The sequence below is a fragment of the Strix aluco genome, chromosome 15, assembly GCF_031877795.1.
Source record: "Strix aluco isolate bStrAlu1 chromosome 15, bStrAlu1.hap1, whole genome shotgun sequence".
Taxonomy (NCBI): Eukaryota; Metazoa; Chordata; class Aves; order Strigiformes; family Strigidae; genus Strix; species Strix aluco.
The window spans coordinates 4,417,054-4,435,739 of NC_133945.1; the positions used below are offsets into that span (position 1 = coordinate 4,417,054).

General features: G+C 44.1%; 1 protein-coding gene across 9 annotated transcripts in view; it reads right to left on the reverse strand.

Annotated features, from left to right (window-relative positions):
- Window positions 1-18,686, reverse strand: part of SEC14L5 (SEC14 like lipid binding 5) — a 46,135-nt gene that overhangs the window by 16,506 nt on the left and 10,943 nt on the right. For all 9 annotated transcript variants that reach the window (XM_074841404.1, XM_074841403.1, XM_074841405.1 and 6 more), the window contains 5 exons: window positions 6,830-6,979; window positions 6,568-6,699; window positions 4,521-4,649; window positions 3,619-3,838; window positions 1,770-1,882 (listed from right to left, as the gene is read on the reverse strand). In XM_074841404.1, the coding sequence (XP_074697505.1) occupies window positions 1,770-1,882; window positions 3,619-3,838; window positions 4,521-4,649; window positions 6,568-6,699; window positions 6,830-6,979 (744 nt within the window). The remainder of the gene's footprint in view (window positions 1-1,769; window positions 1,883-3,618; window positions 3,839-4,520; window positions 4,650-6,567; window positions 6,700-6,829; window positions 6,980-18,686) is intronic.

The window sequence follows — 18,686 nt, forward strand, 5'->3', positions numbered from 1 at the left end:
TCTTCCTAAGCACTCTATCTACTCAGCCCACCCAATTACTTTGCCCATTGCTATCCTTAGTCTGTCCTTCCTTCCCACCCAATCTCTCTCCACCAGGAAATCCTGAGTTAGATCCCTCTTGAGGCATTCAAGCTGCCCTAGATCTTTTCTTTTCTCAGCCACATACCACTTACCCTCTTGTCCTGATATAGAGACTCCCCTTCAGCCAGGAGGAGCCCAAGCAGCTGCTGAACATTACAGCAGAGCAGAAATTATATCTATCCCACAGTACCTGTGTTGCTTTTCAGGGAAAAATATTTCTATCTATACTAGCTGGCCAACTCCATCTGTACTCGCCCCAGTCTAGTGCCCTCAGCAACTCTATTTTAGAGGCTTACACAATGTACCTCACACCATAAGGCGAGACTGTCTCCACTTCCTGAATCCTGTGTGGTTCTGAAATAGTACATTTTGATAAAGGAGATTAAAACAAGAACAGAATGAATTCTCCTCAGAAGAATTCAGCCCTTGGCTGTACAAGCTTACACAACCTGCCTGATATAACACACAGAGCACACAGCTGACGTGCAGGAGCTGAGAGCTCAGTGCCACCAACTGCTTCTCTGCTGAGCAGCATTGCCCAGAGACAGGGGAAGCACCGCCAGCACTAACCCTTTCTCCCACCCCACCCTGCAGCTCTTGGGAAACACAACCCATCCAGACAGGCCAGTCTGGGCCACCGAGCCCCAGTCAATGCCTCCTCTAAACACACAGCAAAAGCTCTATCCCTGGGGACCACAGAGTGGTCTTTTCAATACTGCCAGCACTGAACTGCAGTGCCAGTGCAGTCTGATACTGCTGGATCCTGCTGCGAGGTCACACAGGCCGTTCTCCACACCTGGCCTTTTACCTAACCTTGCCAAAACAGTTCACAGAATCACAGAATCATTCAGGTTGGAAAAGACCCTTGGGATCAGCAAGTCCAACCCTCAGCCCTACTCTACGATGTTCTCCCCTACACCACATCCCCCAACAGCTCATCTAAACGACCCTTAAACACACCCAGGGATGGGGACTCCACCCCCTCCCTGGGCAGCCTATTCCACTCTCTGACCACTCTTTCTGGGAAAGATTTTTCCCTCCTGTCCAGTCTGAACCTCCCCTGTTGCAGTTTAAAGCCGTTCCCTCTTGTTCCGTCACTAATCACCTGTGAGAAGAGACCAGCACCAACCTCTCCACAACGTCCTTTCAGGGAGCTGTAGAGAGTGATGAGGTCTCCCCTCAGCCTCCTCTTCCTCACACTGAACAGTCCCAGCTCCTTCAATCTCTCCTCACAGGATTTATTCTCCAGGCCCTTCCCCAGCTCGTTGCCCTCCTCTGCCCTCGCTCCAGCACCTCGAGATCTCTCTCGTATTGAGGTGCCCAAAACTGGACACAACACTCCAGGTGTGGCCTCACCAGTGCAGAACACAGGGGGACTGTCACCTCCCTGCTTCTGCTGGTCACACTATTTCTAATACAAGCCAGGATGCCGTTGGCTTTCTTGGCCACCTGGGCACACTGCTGGCTCATGTTCAGCTGTTTGTCAATTAGAACCCCCAGATCCTTCTCTTCCAGACAGCTCCAGCCACACCTCCCCACAGTCTCAACACACAAATTGTCCGCGACCCTGAGCTCAACACACAAATTGTCCGTGACCCTGAGTTTTTTGGGAGGGTTGAAGGCACACAAGCTATGAGAACAACTGCATTCAGGCTTGCAAAGAGGGGCTCTCTGCCTCACCTACCCACCTTGCCTTTGTGTGTTTCTTGAAGCCACTGGCGAAGGCGGATCAAGCAACTCTCTTGCATTGGAGTCAGCTGGCCCAGATATCGCTCAATGTAATCAGCATCCAATTTGTCAGCTGGAGAAAAAAAAAAGAGCAATTCAGAGGAGACTTGGCAAAACCAGAAAGGAGATGGCAGTTATTTCTATAGGTAAAGTTACTTATGATTTATACTGGAAGGGTGGAGAAGCCCTCCTTTTAGCTGCCTGAGGAAGTGAGTGATATTCTTATGGTGATTAGGGCATGAAGACACAGACAGCACCTAAGGTATCAAAGCTAGATCACTCTGCCTGTCTCTTAGAACACTAGTATTTCATTCAACCCTAAACTGCTCCAGCAGGAGCTTTAAAAGAAATATGATGAGCTCTGGCACTCATCTCATTAACCACTCCAAGACCTGGGCACTTAAATCCCCTGGTGTCCTAAAGATCTCACACACAGCTCTGATGACAAGAAGCTAAAAAGCTGAAAATTGAAATGTTGTTCTGCTTACAGACACCAGAAAGGAAGGGAGAATAACACTACCATTTCTGACAGCAAGGGAGATTTTTGGCATGAGGAGAAGTCCTGTGCATACCAGCAGCTCAAGGCCCCTCCAGATCAGAGACAAAGGACAAGGGGTTTGAGACTGCCAACATTCACAGATAGAAGCAGATGCACCATCTGAGGCTTGTATGTGCAGATGCCAGCAAGGAGAATGTGGTACCCAAAGGGGAGCAGCACAGGCCAGTAGCTGTGCTGGAGGCATGCAGGCACACAGGAAGGAGGGCTGGGAGGACCACCTCTGAGCTAGCTCTTCATCAGGTAAGATTTTTTTTTCCAGCAGATACTATTAACTACAGAATAAAGCCTAGACACTCACAGGATACACTGTTGCTGACTGATAATATAGAAATTATATTTGCTAAGTGCTACACCCCCACTGCATCCACAGAGCTAGCAAGCTGGGGAGCAGTCCCAGGGAAGCTAATCACTTCCTAAACATGAATATAAGCAGAAAAACAAGAGCTACTCTCCTCTTCTACTAGATGGGGTCCGCCACTCTTCAATTAACTTCAAAGCACATGAACATTTCTTATAGTCAGCTCCTCTATGGATTTTAATCGTTTTTTCAGATGGATTCCAATACAGACAAGCTACTAGAGGAGGTCTGGTGATACCAGAACCACTGATAGTTCCAAATTCCAAGCTTTTTCCCTAGATACACTCAGCAAAACAAGTGCTGTCTGAGGAATGACAACTCCTGTTTCTAATACCACAGCTCTAAATTAAAAGGCCCCTCCTATTTCTTTTTGTCAGAGAAGAATTTTATTTAGTCTAGAAGTTATCATCAGATCAGCACACAGAAAGATAAGTCCAATTTGGGCATTTTGTGTGAAAAATGCATTAGGCAGCATTCTGCAAGTTTGTCTTGGCCTGATATAGGGGAAAAAAACATCCAACCAATCCCCAAGAACATTAATTTTGAAACAGCCAAAAAATTTCATTATAATTCAATTAGAGTGTACTCAAGATACCTTTAAGTTTCTCCAGTTTAAGGTATAAAATACCTTAAAGGTCTGATCAAAACCAAGTTTTTTTTCTGAGCTCAAACAAAAACATACTGCCTGCACAGTTTTTCTTGGCTTTTCAGTTTTGGGGAAAAAAGTTCCATTGTTTGTGTTTTTCTTGAAGAAAGAAAATAACTTTCCCTCCTCCCCACCCACAATCCAGAAGAAAAACCTCATGCCAAAAAAATAAAAATAAACTCATTAGTCAGTGCTACTCAAGGCATTTAGATTGCCAGCAGCTGCTACTGCCTGGACATCGCATACCATCAGGGCTGACAGCTTCTGCTGGAGGGCAGGAGCTGCCAGTTTGCTCTTTGGTAGTTCCAGGAGCCCCCGACTCCAGTGGTACGTCATCAGCATCGTGTCCACCAGCCGGGGTTCGCTCATCCTTCTGTCCACACACTGGGGGAGGTGTCCAACGGGGGATGAATGTGATCCCTTGGGAGATCAACTCCTTCAGATAGTGTTCAATCACTTCCTTGCCCTGAAGGGGAAGACTCTCATTAGGAAAAAAAAATAATCCTATATTCCCAGAACCAGCAAGGTACAGAAGAGTTTTCCTCAGGAGAGATGACTAATGCTGTCAGAGATAAACAGAAGAGAAATAGTTATCTCCTTCCATGTGCATGACCCTGTTGGAAAAATTTCAGTATGAATGCACCATACAAATGGTGAATTACAACACTGGCCAAGCAAATTTCAATGCTAAGGATGCTGCTACCCTTATAATACTTTTATCCCATTCTCCTGCTCCCAAACCATCAGTTAGCTGCCCTGTTCCTCTGTAGCCCAGGGGAAAAGGCCACCAAAAGAAAGTGCCTCTGCTCAAGCTACTAGAGAGGCAGGGTGCTCATTTTTACCCAGAACTTTCTCTTCCTGCATGAGAACAGTGTTCTCAGTGTCTGAGGAGCCTGGCACCCACAGCATCCACTGCTATCCTCCTCTGGCACAGCCTGCTCCCTCCCCTGCGCAGACACATTCCAGTGAGCAGACTGTTCTTCTGCTCATTGCACACTGGCTTTTTCTTCATTTGCCCTACTGAGTGATTTCAGAGACATAAGCAAGGGTATAAAACCATACTGGGTGTACTTTATAGAAAAATAGAGGCACACTGAGAGCAGGCATTTGATTTTGTTTTTTACGGCACAAAAGGAAGCCCATCTTACCCGCTTGATGTTTGATGTGTACTGCTTCATGGCAATTTTTTCCACTGTGCTTTCAAAGCCAAAAAATGACTTGATGTCGAGAGATGCAGACTGTTCAAAGCAAGTCCATTCTTCGTTCTCAGGGTGAACCTAAGCCCAAAGATACACACAGGTAGGGCTGGATGGTAGCAAACAGCTCACAATATGGCAGGGCCCTTGCCCCTGGTACCAAAGTGACTATTTAATCTCCAGAGCTACAGAATGAGGGAGCAGAAGAGCCTTCCCATGAGGCACTGACAGACCCATATTTAACAGTCAGATTAATGCTCCTAGAGTAGTAGAAACACATCATGAACTGGACATATGGACGTCTGTGGTTTATCCAGCATTCTTCACATGCACAAGGAAATCAAGATTAAAACCCATCTCTACCCAAGCAGACCTGAACGATAATATTCATAGCAAAAATTGCACTAAAATAGTAGTGAGGCTGCCCACTTGAAACCATCATGTCAAGATCTCCTTAAGGAAAGATAGGGATGGCCTCTAGGAACAGGAAATTAAAACCCTCTACATCTTCAAAGGAAGATAAATGCAAAGTGTTTCTAGTTTTGGATAGGAAACTCAGCCACTAATGTCAGTCTTCCCTCCAAAACACAGGAGACATGGCAGAGCGGGGAGTCTTCCCACTGTCAACTCAGCATACATCTTTCCTTTCCAGCCATTTCCCCTCCAGTTACTCTCTATATGGTAAAAACCTATATAATCTTTTAAATCTAACCCTCTGCCTTTTCTCTGTAGGTGCTGCTGTTCACAAACTGACATGAAAGAAAAAATTCCAGCCCACACACAAAGATACGAGCTCTATAAAGGACACAAATTGCCCCAGGGAGATATTGAGTTACTGCAAGAGCAGGATCATATTTCTCCAAGCTGCTTCAGAGAACACAGCAGAAAAGGAAAGATGAAAATAAACCCGTTTCCGGTGCACTCTGGCAGGGAAAAGGAAACTGGTAAAAATAGAGCAGGGAACCATCTTGAGGATGCAGACAGCTAGCTCCTGCCCTGTTCCAGGAAGAGTGCTCCCCGCAAAGCCCAGCTGCTGATGTTTCCTTCCGGAGGACAGCAGCCGAAGGCAACACAGCCAAAAGCAGCAAGTGCAACAATGTCTGAGCGATTCCCGAGTTGACCTGAGAATGTTTCAGAACTGTCAGCGCCTTTCCAATGATGGAAGTTTGATTTACTGTAGTTTTTAGGAAGCCCTATGTAGTCACCTAGTGATCTCTGGCACAGGAAACCCCCTCACCATCCAAAATGTTAATAGCTTTTCGACTGTCTTGCTTGAAACAGAAGCTACTTACAGTTTGCTTACTCCCAAGAAGCTGAGCTGTTGTCCAATTGCCAAAAGGGCAGGTAAGTAACAGGATCTGGACTTTTGTTTAGGGAACAAAAAGCACTATCTGATTGCTTCCAGAAACAGATGAAGCTATTTAATGGTGACTGAGCCCTAATAGCACAATTACAACAAAATAGCACACTGTTGCTGAAGATACTACCACAAAGACACCCCAGGCCACAAATAAGGCTTAAGACCTTTCTCCAAATATTTAGAGCATGAAGATTATGACAAGGTGCTAACACTTTCACTTATTTGTGGGCCAAATTAATCGCCAGACTTTCCTCTGGCCCTCATCATAAGAAATATTAAGCATTTCCTTTTAAATATCCAGATCTAAATATACACCCTAGCTCCAGATGCTTTTACCTTGAATTTTAACCAAAAAGAAACTCAGGTAACATCAGCAGCTGATGGAGCACCATCCATGTTTTCTATTCTCATCCTAGGGCCTAACACTCCAATCAGAGATCATAATCAACGTAAAAAAACTTTCTCAAACCCTACAAAAGCACTGGAAAAAGCCCGTACCCTAAGACCCAAGAGCATTTCCAGTCCAACAGTATCTAAGTACGCTACCATCCAGTGTTCAAATTCAATCAACTTCACCCCATACATTAGTGCATGACTTTCAACAATTTCTTCACAGACAAATAGAAACAAAGCACTTACTGAGTAGCTACACGTCTCAAGGACAACAACACGGTTGGCAAAAGTCTCATTGTGGGCTTCAATGCGGAGAGTTCGCTCTTTCCAGTTCACTGTGTTTTTCTGGATGAAGAAAACATACTCTACCCCTGCAATCTGAGAAGGATGAAGAACCAGGAGGGGGGGGAAAAAAAAAAGATAGTGAGAAAGAGTAACTTTAGGAGCCTTTATCTATCTGAACCAGCCAACAACACCCAGGACTCTTTGTCCCCTAGGTTCCACTTGCCTTCTTCAGCAGCCTAGGAGCATCCACATTCAGTTTGCAGCTCCGTTCAATGATATGTATAGCTCCATCATCACTCCTGGATTCATGCAGGATTTCACTCCCCAGGAAGACTGGAATCTCTGGACATGTAGGAAAGCGCTTCTCATATGCCTGGAAGTGAAAACAAAGCAAGTTTCAGCTTCTGGCTAGATCAACTTTAATTCATTCTGAGTTAATTAATTCCCTTACAGGAAGAGTCCAACAAAACAGAGGCCCTTCACCTCTGAGAGAAGGGGAGCCAATGCAGGGGTTGAAGCTAAAGCAAAATAGTTATGAACAAAGCCAGCATCCACTCATTTCAGTCATCAAGCTAAGCATGTCTTAAGATAACTTTTCTTTCACACGTGAATTAGAAGCAAAAGCCTGTTAAAGACTACTAGAAGAGTACTAGGATAACAACTTGAACGTCAGGAACCTAATCTTCAGCTAGCAAAAGCAAGCACAGCTCTGCTGAATTCTGTTAAAGACTTGATCTAGAGATAATAAAATTCAAGTCAGGCATATTGCCTGTATGAAGAAGCTATTTAAAAATATTTAATATTCCTGTGCCTTAAAATTTGATGTGTTAAACAGTTCTAGTTGCCCTAGTCTATCAAGGGTAAGACCACCAATTACTGGCTACTCACTTTGCCTTGATTTATCCATTTCTAAAACAATTCTGTGCTGGTTCTGAAATCTTCCTTGTTTTAATTAACCCACATCCCTCTGAAAAGCCTTTTATCCGAAGCTTCTTTATCAGCTCTAGCAAAAATCCAGCTTTCCATGGCACCTGCAGCAAACAAAGTTAACTTGCACAAAGGGTACCTTCTGTTGCTCCTCTTTCCCTAACTTCTTCATCTTTCATTAAATTGCAAGATCTTTGCAGAATGGAATGTTTTCCTTTGATTTCAGAAAAATACCTTGCATGTTGTGATGCTACTGTAAATATGTAATTGAAGCAACACGAGCACAAGCTGCACAAGCAGCCCAGGATTCAAACTACAGCTGTGAAAGGAAGAGAACCTGTGCTCTCATTCCACTGCACTCAGAGCTATATCATTGTGGTCGTAAGATTTTTTTGCTATCATTCCACAGCTGAGCCTAACCTCTATGAACTGCTGCCATCTTCCCGTTTTCTATAAGACACAACTAACAAAACCAGCACATAATTCTCTCATCAGTATTTCTATTTTTATCTACCACAAAAGAAAATATTAATGTGATAATGATCGAGATCAACTCAGTTGTCAGCATACACACAGCACCACGGGCACGCTCAGGGTGGCTGCATTCTGTTACCACAGCAGTTTGAAGGCTGGTTGCCCCGCACATGTTCATGTACCCTGGTGCTGTGAATAATACCTGATCTTAAAATAGCTCAGGCACTTAAGGACAAGTTCCATATCTCCTGCTCCTAGACCTCTGAACAGAATAGAAGTTACTTCAGAGTATCATATTGCTCTAGTATCAGGAGGAAAGTGCAAGCAGACTACCAGTTGGGAGTTCTGGCCATAAACAAAGTGCACAGGTCTTTAAATCATCCTCTCCAAGTCGCTGAGTAATGTTCTGCTTGCTTTGCCACATTTCTTTGAGAACTTTTCCCATATCTGTGACACCTCTACCTGTGCTTTTCGCTCCTGATCACAAGAAAAACTAAAACGGTTGAGATAAATATAAAACTTCCCATGGCAAGGCACTGTTTCCAACACCAATCCACCTGGCTCCATACAACAAAAGCACTCTCATGGTTTTAAGAAGCTTATTTTGTCATGATGGGAATTCATGGATGTATGTCAGGCACTGCTGCAGGATGCTTCCAGCTACCCACTCCTGGCATACTGCACTTTCCTCAAGGGTCACACAGAGCATAAGGGGTACATCACTTATTGCCTGCTCTCTGATATCTGCAGCTGCCAGCACATTAATCTTCTCAGGTAAAGTTAATACTTCCTACTTGTGTCTCCACCTGCCCTCTCCCAATCCTCCAGACTCCAAATCACCATCTAGTGCTATCTTGAGGTCAAAGCCTTATACCTTACTAATCTTTTCTATTCTAGCACATAGAAGAGTCTCTCCAGGCCACCTACACCACCCATTCCTAGTTACCAGAGTCCCAGCATTCAGACAGTGAAAGCTGTGAACACCTTTGTAGGCCAGCAAACTACCAGAATATTTAGCAACTATTTTTCAACTGTTTGTCCCGTGCCACTCCTTAGATGTGCCCTTAACACACTTGCAAAAAGTGTAACTGAAAACCCTACCCTGAAGAAGGTTGCCCCAGTTAATCCCATTTGGAAAACAGCAGCTAGTGCAGAGGCTAGACAACACCTTGAGTGCCAGAAGAATGGTCCTAGGATTGTCAGCAAATTACAAGTCCACCTAAGCACCCATAAAATCCTGCACCTCTGTTCCTGCAAGGAGTGTTGGGCCCTCCTCGCCCTCAGCTACGCAGCACCGTAGCCCTTGCTGCCTGAACTCAGGCACGCTCTCCACCGCCTCAGCTCACAGCTCCAGGCAAGCAGGTAACAGTCTGTGTTCCAGGGCTCCGTGTTCAATGAGCAAGGACTAACCGTAGGAAGCAAAGGCTGAGCCAACACCATCTATTTCTCTGGGTCAGGACTAGGGATGGCCAAGGATTGCATGACCCAAGTTACTCATGATTTCCCACAAATTTAAGAGGTGCAAAGCAGTTGGACTGGAAGGATGTTCCAAGTAGGTGATCTCAGCTTCTCCTCTACTCTTTCAGGAGTGCAGCTTGCCAGGAAGATTTGAGGGAGTTTGCAGAGAAAAGAGCTGTTCTACTAGGACAGTGAATGATCAAAGCACCAGATACCCTCCAAAGCCCTCACTTCAACAGCTTCACCAGGAGTACTGAGCTGTAAGTGCCTCCTCACCACTGAAAGAGCACAACAGCCAATGTGAAGCCCCACACACCACCACTGAATTCAGGTACCTCTGGCTCTAATTTGAAGATAAAGCAAAGCCACTGATCCCAACACAGCTGTTTCTCCCCACTAAGTATGCACTTGACTCAGCTCAAGACAAGCTTCTTAATAAACTATCATTAAAACTAACAAAACCAAGACCAGGACAACTACTAACAGAGTGCAGTCACTATTTTGGACAGTCAAACAACATCTGGAGAATGAAGAAAGGTCCGGGCAGAGAGGCACGTGTCTATGCAGAGCACTGGTGATATAACTAAGACAACAGCCTGAACCCATCATCTAAATAGGTGGAACATTTCCATATTTGAGAAAGAATCCCTTTTGCACAACAATATTAAGTCCTTTGCTAATCTTCTTTGCACAACAACTCTAAAAATACAGCAGCCGAAGATGCCTGAGATCGTATGAAGGACAGCTGAAGCACCACACTGCAGTCACAACAACGTTGTACTGCTAACATGCTTGATCTTTCATCACTGAAGAGTCTGAGCTATCAGGAGAGAAACTCATCTTCTGCACTCAGCATCCTCTTATCAAAATCAGTATCTATATGCAGCAGTACATTTCTGCTTCAACAGAGAAATTGAGGGAAGTTATGAAGACAGGAAAACATTCTAACTTTTTTTCAAGCCATTGCCAGAACTAGCTGTTATTTTCTTCTTCTCTATGTTTCTGCAGAGTGCAAGATGAACAGCAGAGTATCCCAACCCAATGAAAGGCACAGAGGTCTTAATATTAGCTTGTTTTAATACTTCAGCTGCATTTGCTTTCATCTCCTTGCTGCAGTAACTCTGCACTGACTAGTATATAGGAACTGTGATTTGTCTCTGCCTTCTGTGCCACTCACTCCCCAGCAGGAATAACAGCATTGTCCCACTACCTTAAGTGCATACCCACAATATTGCTTTAAGACAACCACCTTGTCTTGAACAGGATCAAATATACATATAAAATGAATAGCTCAATGAAGCTACTACTTCCCTTCTTCTAAACCCTTCCAACATTAACATCACCAGGCAGAACCAGCTAACACACCGCACACCTCCTGCAAATCCGCCAGCCCAAGCACGCCAGCAGGCCACGCTGAATCCCAGCATGGGCTCCTCTTCTAGCATAGTCAGTCTCTAGTATTGACTTCACACCAGATCCGACTGAAGAAAATCCCCAAGCTGCAGGAGGGCAAGCCAGAGCACTGCACACACCTGATTTACCAAGGAAACTCTCTCAACAACACAGTTTACAATAATTATTTTCTTAAAGGTTCAGATTAAGGTGCTCTCTTCATACCCAAAACAACTGTTTCACAAGAGATGGTGGTTCAGGCCCACCAGTGTCCTTCCTTAAATCAAGCTTTTTTCCCCCCTAGACTTCTTGCAAAAGAATTGTTGCAAAAAACAGTGCAATGTTGGGTGTTTTTGTATACATAGTGTGACCAACATACAAATGTCATTTAAATCTTTGCAGTCATCTCCCTCAGACAAATTACACGTTAGATTTCACAAGAGAGCTGGGTGAAGACAGAGGGATTTGGGATCTGTTTGAACACCAAGATATTTTACTTGGAAAGATAACCAATTGTTCTTGGGTGCATCTGAAGTGTTAAGAAAAAAATCATTTAGATACAGCTGACAGCCTGTTAGAATTAAATTTTAAAAAGTGTAAATTTTTTCATTTATTTTCTAAGTGAAACATAATTTTTAGCCAAGAAAACTCAAAACATGCAGGAAAGTTGTAACAGATACTCAAGTTTTCAGTAGTGTCAGATCCTCCTTTCACACTGAAAGGAAGATGAGGAAAATTTGTGCCAGGCTGCAGCACATGTGTTTGTATGAACATGCCACTGGCACTCTCTATCCCAAAGCATCTCAGCAAATGTGCTGCAGGAACACGCATGGCCAAGCAGCCACGGGGTCTGCCATGGCACAGGGTGCTGGGGAGAGGGGCTCTCCAGCCTCACCACATAACCCAGATTAGCAGTAGCGCAGACAAGACTATTTCAAACTGCTCACACAGTGACCTCTGCATCCCAGCCCAAGACCCCTTAGTGCCACAGAAGCTGACAAAAGATGACGCTCACCGAGTGATGATTAATCAGCAGTGATATGGCTGACTATGAAATCAGTGAAGAGTGCTTCGACCAAGGTTTTGCCCTGCAATCTCCTGGGCGATGCGGCTGAGTGATTTTACCTGTGTTGGCCAAACAGATTATGGGACCAACGCTGTGACAGATGAAAATCAGCTTGTGAAAAGGGTTGAGAACAACAAAAGGAAGCCATGCTTAAGTGTTCTTAACTGCTGGTCACATACACAATAACCAGTACAAAAAAACGTGTCTGTGAGAAGAGATCGGCCTGAAGGTCTGCCAGATGCCAAACAAGAATAAGTTAGACAAGAATACAAGTGTCAAAACAAAAAAGTTACATTCTAAAGCCTCACCACCACAGAGAAAAGGGGAAATTACCCTCCTCTACAATCCTGCTACTTCACCTGCTACTTCACCTGCTTAATCCCTTCCCCTCCAGAGCACAGAGGTCCTCTCCGAGTCCTTCACCTTGATAGTACCAAGGTGTTATATTGACAGGGCAAGCCTGTTCCTGCTCCCCACTTCAGTTTAATCTCCTGCAGACTGACAATAGCTGTATCACTGCTGTTTCCTGTAGGATCCAGCGAACATGGCCAGAGGGCAGGATCTTTTGTAACAGCTACTCTCCTTTCTCCTCTGTAGGTTTCAACACCCTTTTCCAGTAAGTGACCTTGAAATCAATTACATACCAGAGGCCTTAGGAATCCAAACCAACAGGGACATCCAAGCACTGAATTACTGCATGAAACAAAACACCTCAAAACCTAAACTCTCCTGCTCACATTGACGCTCCTGGCAGTTTCTTCCAGCTCAGTGTCTGCTGGGTCCTGAGCGGTTCCAGCATGCTCCAACAAGAGGCAGCTTTTGTTAAATGATCTTGTTTCATACCTTAATATCCTAGAGGGAATGTTATCATCTCAGTCTTAGGGCTGCAAACCAACTCCCAGGGCAGCAGTTCTGGCCTTCTCCCCACACCAGTCACCTAAGAGAGGTGATTCTTCAAGCTTCTCACTAATACACAGCAAACAGGCAAACTGGTTGGGATTCTCCCTATCAGCATGTAGATCCTTTAGCAAAGTAAATATACAGAGCTTGCGTGCTAAATGCCACTGTCCATGAAATCATGCAGAAACATACTGAGCTATTTTGGAACAGCAGTTGGCAGGAAAACATTAATCTTCTACTTGATAAGCAATGCTCTGAAGTGACTGCACGGCCATCATGTCTTTAGGGTTTGGTTGGCTGGTTGTTTTTTGCTTTGTTTTGGTTTTTATTTATACTGGTAGGGCTTCCTCAGTGATGGCATCATGGAGATCTGCTGTTTCAGATTCAAGCAAGAGCACAGGAATGGAAAAAAAACAACTATGGAATGACTCCTGTATGATGGCAAGATGAACTTGAGAGGGATCTACAAGAGTGTAAAAGCTCAGCTACTGGGGAAAAATTACACTGTGTAGAACACATGAAGGAGCTAAACTGTTATTCACCCAATGTAGACTGAAACTTTTATAGTCAATATTATACGAATATGTTTCAAGGACACTGAAAACTTTCATGATCAAACAGAGTTTAAATTTGTATCAATTAATGAGATTCCTCGAGGTCATGTTGCAGCCACATGCAGTTTGTCAGGATAAAGGAAGAAAATAGATATCTATGTTCAGGTGAATGGGAAATGAGGAGGAGATATGATATCAAGTTTTGAGCTAAAGATGTCCAGATCATCACCCCTTCAAAAAGATGATGAGAAGCAAGATAAGACCCCTCATCACTTATGTAGGAAGTGGATGCATTTGGACTAGCCTTTGAGCAGCTCTAACAGTACGTAAGTATCTCTCCAGATTCAGGTGTTTTCAGATTATGGCCTTCTAGGAAAAAGTAATCATTTCATCTTGCAGTCCCTCCTGCTACTTAGTCTAACTGCTGAGGGGAACCACAGAGTCTACATACATATTCACCAGACGCAATCCACTTGCTCTGTAATCACTAGAACCTGCTTCTTGCTAACCATAGCAGCGCAGAATAAAATATATGTGGAACAACTGGGAGCAGGGAGGGATCATATGGATATTTGGGGTGTGGAAATGCCCTGAAGTCAGGGAAAAGGGACCTTTGTTTTAAGGAGGTGCAGAGCATCTGCAGAATAGCAGAAAAAGTCTTTGGGGCCTGACAAAAAAAAAATTTTGCTGGAAAGAAAAAAAAAACAATTTGCCATTGAGAAGTCCACTGGACCACAGTATCCAGGCTGCAAAAATTGACCCAGTGTTATCTCTCCCTGGACTACGGCCATTAATTTGCCTCATTTCTTCAGATTTTGGTGAAAGAAACAATTCAGGGAGCAGCAGCTGTCTGTTACAATACCGGCACAACTGAGTGACACAGCAAACCTACTAAAAGCAGGACATGCACTGCAGCTGCACAAAGCTAACTCAGGAAACCACCAACATGCCTGACCATGTCTGAGAAGAAACAATATCCCATTCAAGTTATTCTGCTATAGCATTCTCCTCTGCTTACCAGAGAGAAGAAACTTGGTGGTGGAGCAGCTCAAGTCACAAACAGCACAACACACTGGCCTTTACAAATAGGTATGGAAGCAACACCTTATCCAGGAACCATTGCTAGCTGGTTGGACACAGTTGCCATAGCTCATTGTGGAAAGAGACGGATACACTGAAATAGGAAGGCAAGGAAGCAGACATCTCAGGTGACTAACACCTTAAAGAGCAAAACACAGCAATCGAGTGTTACATCACACACTCACTGCTCAGTGAGTCACCCCAAAATCAAAAAGGCTGGCTTACAAACTAATGCCTAGTTGGAAGGACAATCTGTCCTTGCCAGAAGCTTCTGTGAGAATTTATACAAATCGGCCATAATTCAAGGGTCAAACTTGGGCAGGTCACCCTGCTTAGCAGTTTAAAAAAAGCCATGCTGATTGAGATGTACAATTGATGATGGTTGTACATTTTCTCACCTCTTTTAGTCCCTGCTCAAGAGCTTATTGTCTTCTGCACCTACACATTCAGTAGAAGAGAGAAGGGTCTTTTAGTCACTACCAGAATATAAGATAAAGGCAATACCTCCAGGTATGTTGTGCCTCCTTGTGCTATGCTGCAGTGCCATTGAACTATAGCTTACTTTAGAGCTCATCCATTCCAGCACTAGACTGTATAAAGCTTGAGACACAACTCATCCTTCAAGGAAATAAGCCTCCATGTTGCAGCTGGAGATGGTGATTAAAGAAAACAAGGTCTATCCTGTACAGACTCTTTGAATTACTGTAAATTTCCTCTCCAATCCACACATGGTGCCAGCACCATCCGCTCCTAAACCATTCTTGCACACTAAATGGAGTCTTATGCAAAGGCAATGCAAAGCTAAAGAGACTTGTATGATCCCCGCAAGACACACTAAGCAGGCCAGATGTGCAGATGTTGCCAGCAGTTCTCCAGAACTCTGAGTAAGCAGTTCTTCCATCCACTTCCAACAGCTGTGGCAAACAGCACTCAAACATTTTCTTGTCGCTTGAGGGGAAATGTCCCACACCATAATCTCAAGAGAAATGTCAGCTCTTTGCTCGGCCTGACTATTGCTCACTCTCAACCTGCTTAATACCAGGAGGTGGGGGTGGCAGGGCACAGGGACTGAGCACATGAATACAGCTGTGAAGAATCATCCCAGCTGACACAGAGATCATTACTTTTAGACTTTTGTTGCCAAATTCTTCTCAGCAGTAAGATGATGGGATATTTATAGTGTATCTTGACAGCATGATTTCAAACCATCAAGTCGCACTGAAGCATGTCTTGAGTCAACACTAAATACTCTGTAAGTGCATAAAATGTTAACCCAGTAGCTTCTGACAGTCACAACAAGCTGGCAACAAGGGAAGCTGCCTTCTTTAAAATACCTGGCACAGGCCATGGCTGCAGACAGACCATCCACATCCAAAGATGATTTGTCTGCACTCAAGAGGCAAGTTCTATAGACCTAACAATCCTGCCAGAGAGAGCAGATTCTGTTTTGTAGGGGAGTATCTGTTTCTTAACTACTGCTCAGATTACTATCAGGACATTTCATGTCATACGTGACATGGATTGAACACCAAAGAATAGCTATTTTAAAACATTTTCCCCCTTGCACATAGATTCTCTCTCAATCTCAGGGTACTGCCAACCAGAAATACCATTTCAGACAGTATCTGAAAACTGTGTCATTATCTATGTCACAGCAGCTCTGAAGGAGCTTTTGAGCACTGGGCATACAGGCTACATGCTGCAAAGCTCTACCCAGTGTCATCTGCAGCTATCCAAGGACACAGTGGGTAGCAGGCCACTGCAGGAACCTCTTCTCCGGCACTCCTGCAGATGTTGCACTTAGAGCTCCACTCCAATCTCTTTGGCTCCTCTGCACAGCCCTCTGATCAGCTGCACCATCACCACTGCTTCAGAGGGATTCCAGCTGACAGAAACCGCTCCGCTCTCCCTGCAGCAAGGGCTCCTCTGGTTCCAGAGTTCACACCTGAAAGCCAAAGGCTATGTACCAGCATCCAATATTTTAGTTAAGATTCTGCTTTACTTTATTTAAAGCCAGCCTGTGATGATACTAGAATAATGACAACAACTTGGGAGCTCCAGATGGGGATATTCCAGTCTGTAATTACAATTTAGTATATAGGAACCCCCAAAAATGTATTCTGTGGTGCATCTGTGCTGTAGTCACTGTAAGATATTTCACTGCAGTTGACCTAGACAGCCAGTCTGCACATCTTACATAGCAAGACAGCAGCAGCCTTTCTGAGACCTGGATGGGCTGTGAACACACATATTGAACTTGTCACTCTAAACAAACCCACATAACTAAAGTGATCCTTGCTAGACATCAGTTTGCTTGTACATTACACTGCTTTCACGCTCCATTTTATCTGTTGCCAACGTGTACTACAAACTGTTTGGGTCACACTGTGGTGCCTACCCGGCTCAGAGGTTCTGTTGTAAAAGCATCAGTCAGTGAAATACTGAATCCTTTAAGACACCACAGAGGAGAGCATGCATGATATATCAGGATTTAAACAGTCTCTTTATACACTCAATATGCTAAACGCAACAGGAAGAAGTCATTAAATAAAGCCACTTAAAGATCTAACATCTCTAACACAATGCTTGTTGATGCTAAAAAGGCAGAAATAAAAATAATTTTGAAAAGGTGTATGGAAAGCAATACTGGCTGTCAGGACCTGAACCTCAGTGTTCAGAGTTTCTTCTCCTGCAGCTAAACTAGCAAGGAGCTGCTTTCAGTTAGACTGCATATACAAGCCTCCCAACACTGTTGGCACAAAAGCAAGATAGGAAGATTGTGAAATAAATGATGCATTTTGATTTCAGTCATACTAGATGTTTGACTCTTGCATGTAACTCTGGGCAAGATCCTCAAATGCTGTAAATGAGCAAAACTCAGTGGCTGCAAAGCAACTTTGCCAGTGTGCAGATAGCCAGTGTAATCAAGGCTGAACTGCTGGTGGATTATTTAGGGGCAAGAGTGAGGACCCCTGCCAAATCCAGTGACTACCATCAAGACTGCTTCAGCAGGGTCAGGCATGAGAGACAGACATCTCACCTCACACAGTGACCACAGATGTTTGCTTTTGATGAGCTATGACCCTGTGCTACAGGATGAGAGTAAAGACAATGGAGAAGTAATTTCTGACTCTAAATAAACCTGCAACATTTGTAGCCTGAACTAAATTTGCCACCCAGCTTGTTAGCACCCCCCAACACTCAAACCATACCAAGACGACACAGAGGTATACACCATTAGTTTCCTGCTTTACCTTACCTGAAAAATAAAGAACTCCAGACTAACTAAATGCAAAAAACCACTGAATTGCTGCTAATGCTACAAGAGAGTCAGAGCTGCTTAGAAGTATGGATTGCAGGCCAGGACTTCAGATGACCAAGTTTTCACTTGCAGACACAGGCAAGGGAATCATGAGCTGCCACCTAACAGATCTATTAGAGTCTGAGTGATGCTCAAGATAAGAAATGCCTGTATACCACACATGCACCCACAGAACAACCACCCCCCATCCCAAATCCATCTTGCACATAGCAGAAGCACCCTAGACAGAAGAGTACTACTCAACCAGTGCAGTGAGAAACACACACCACTGCTCTCCATGCGTGCATTTTCAAGAGATTGGGCTCTCAGCTGCTCATATATGTGTCAACACATGCCGTGGGCAGCACCAAGAAACGAGGTCAAGCAGAAAGAAGCACTGACTCACATTGTACACGTGTGGGGCTCAAGAGCAGTTTGGACTTGAGCATGGAGTACAACTGGTACACACAATGAGAGCTGATGCTACTGCAAACTTCCAAATGCCTGGTCTTTGTTCTGTCTTTTCAAAACCATGACATTTTTAGATAACAGTAGTAAACCTCTCAAATGCTGCAACTATAAAGCTGATATCCTGTATGCAGTAAGCTTAAACGTCAAGTTACATATATATATTTTCATATATACATACAGCTTTTTAGCTTTTAACGAAAACCAGACTTTAACCGACTAGTGTTGTGTTTTACAGAGCTTTCATTTCATATAAAAGATAGAATCTCACATAGTAGAGTGATAAAGGTTTCATTTGGTTCAAGATGTAAAATCTGCAAGCAGAACATTCCCCTTTTCAGGATCTGCATCCTTCACTATTCCCTTGGCACCAGGCTATGCAGAAAGACCCCTGGCTTGCAGCAGAAACCATAAATTGCTATTATTACCAATGAGAGCTGAACGTGAAGCACATTGTAAA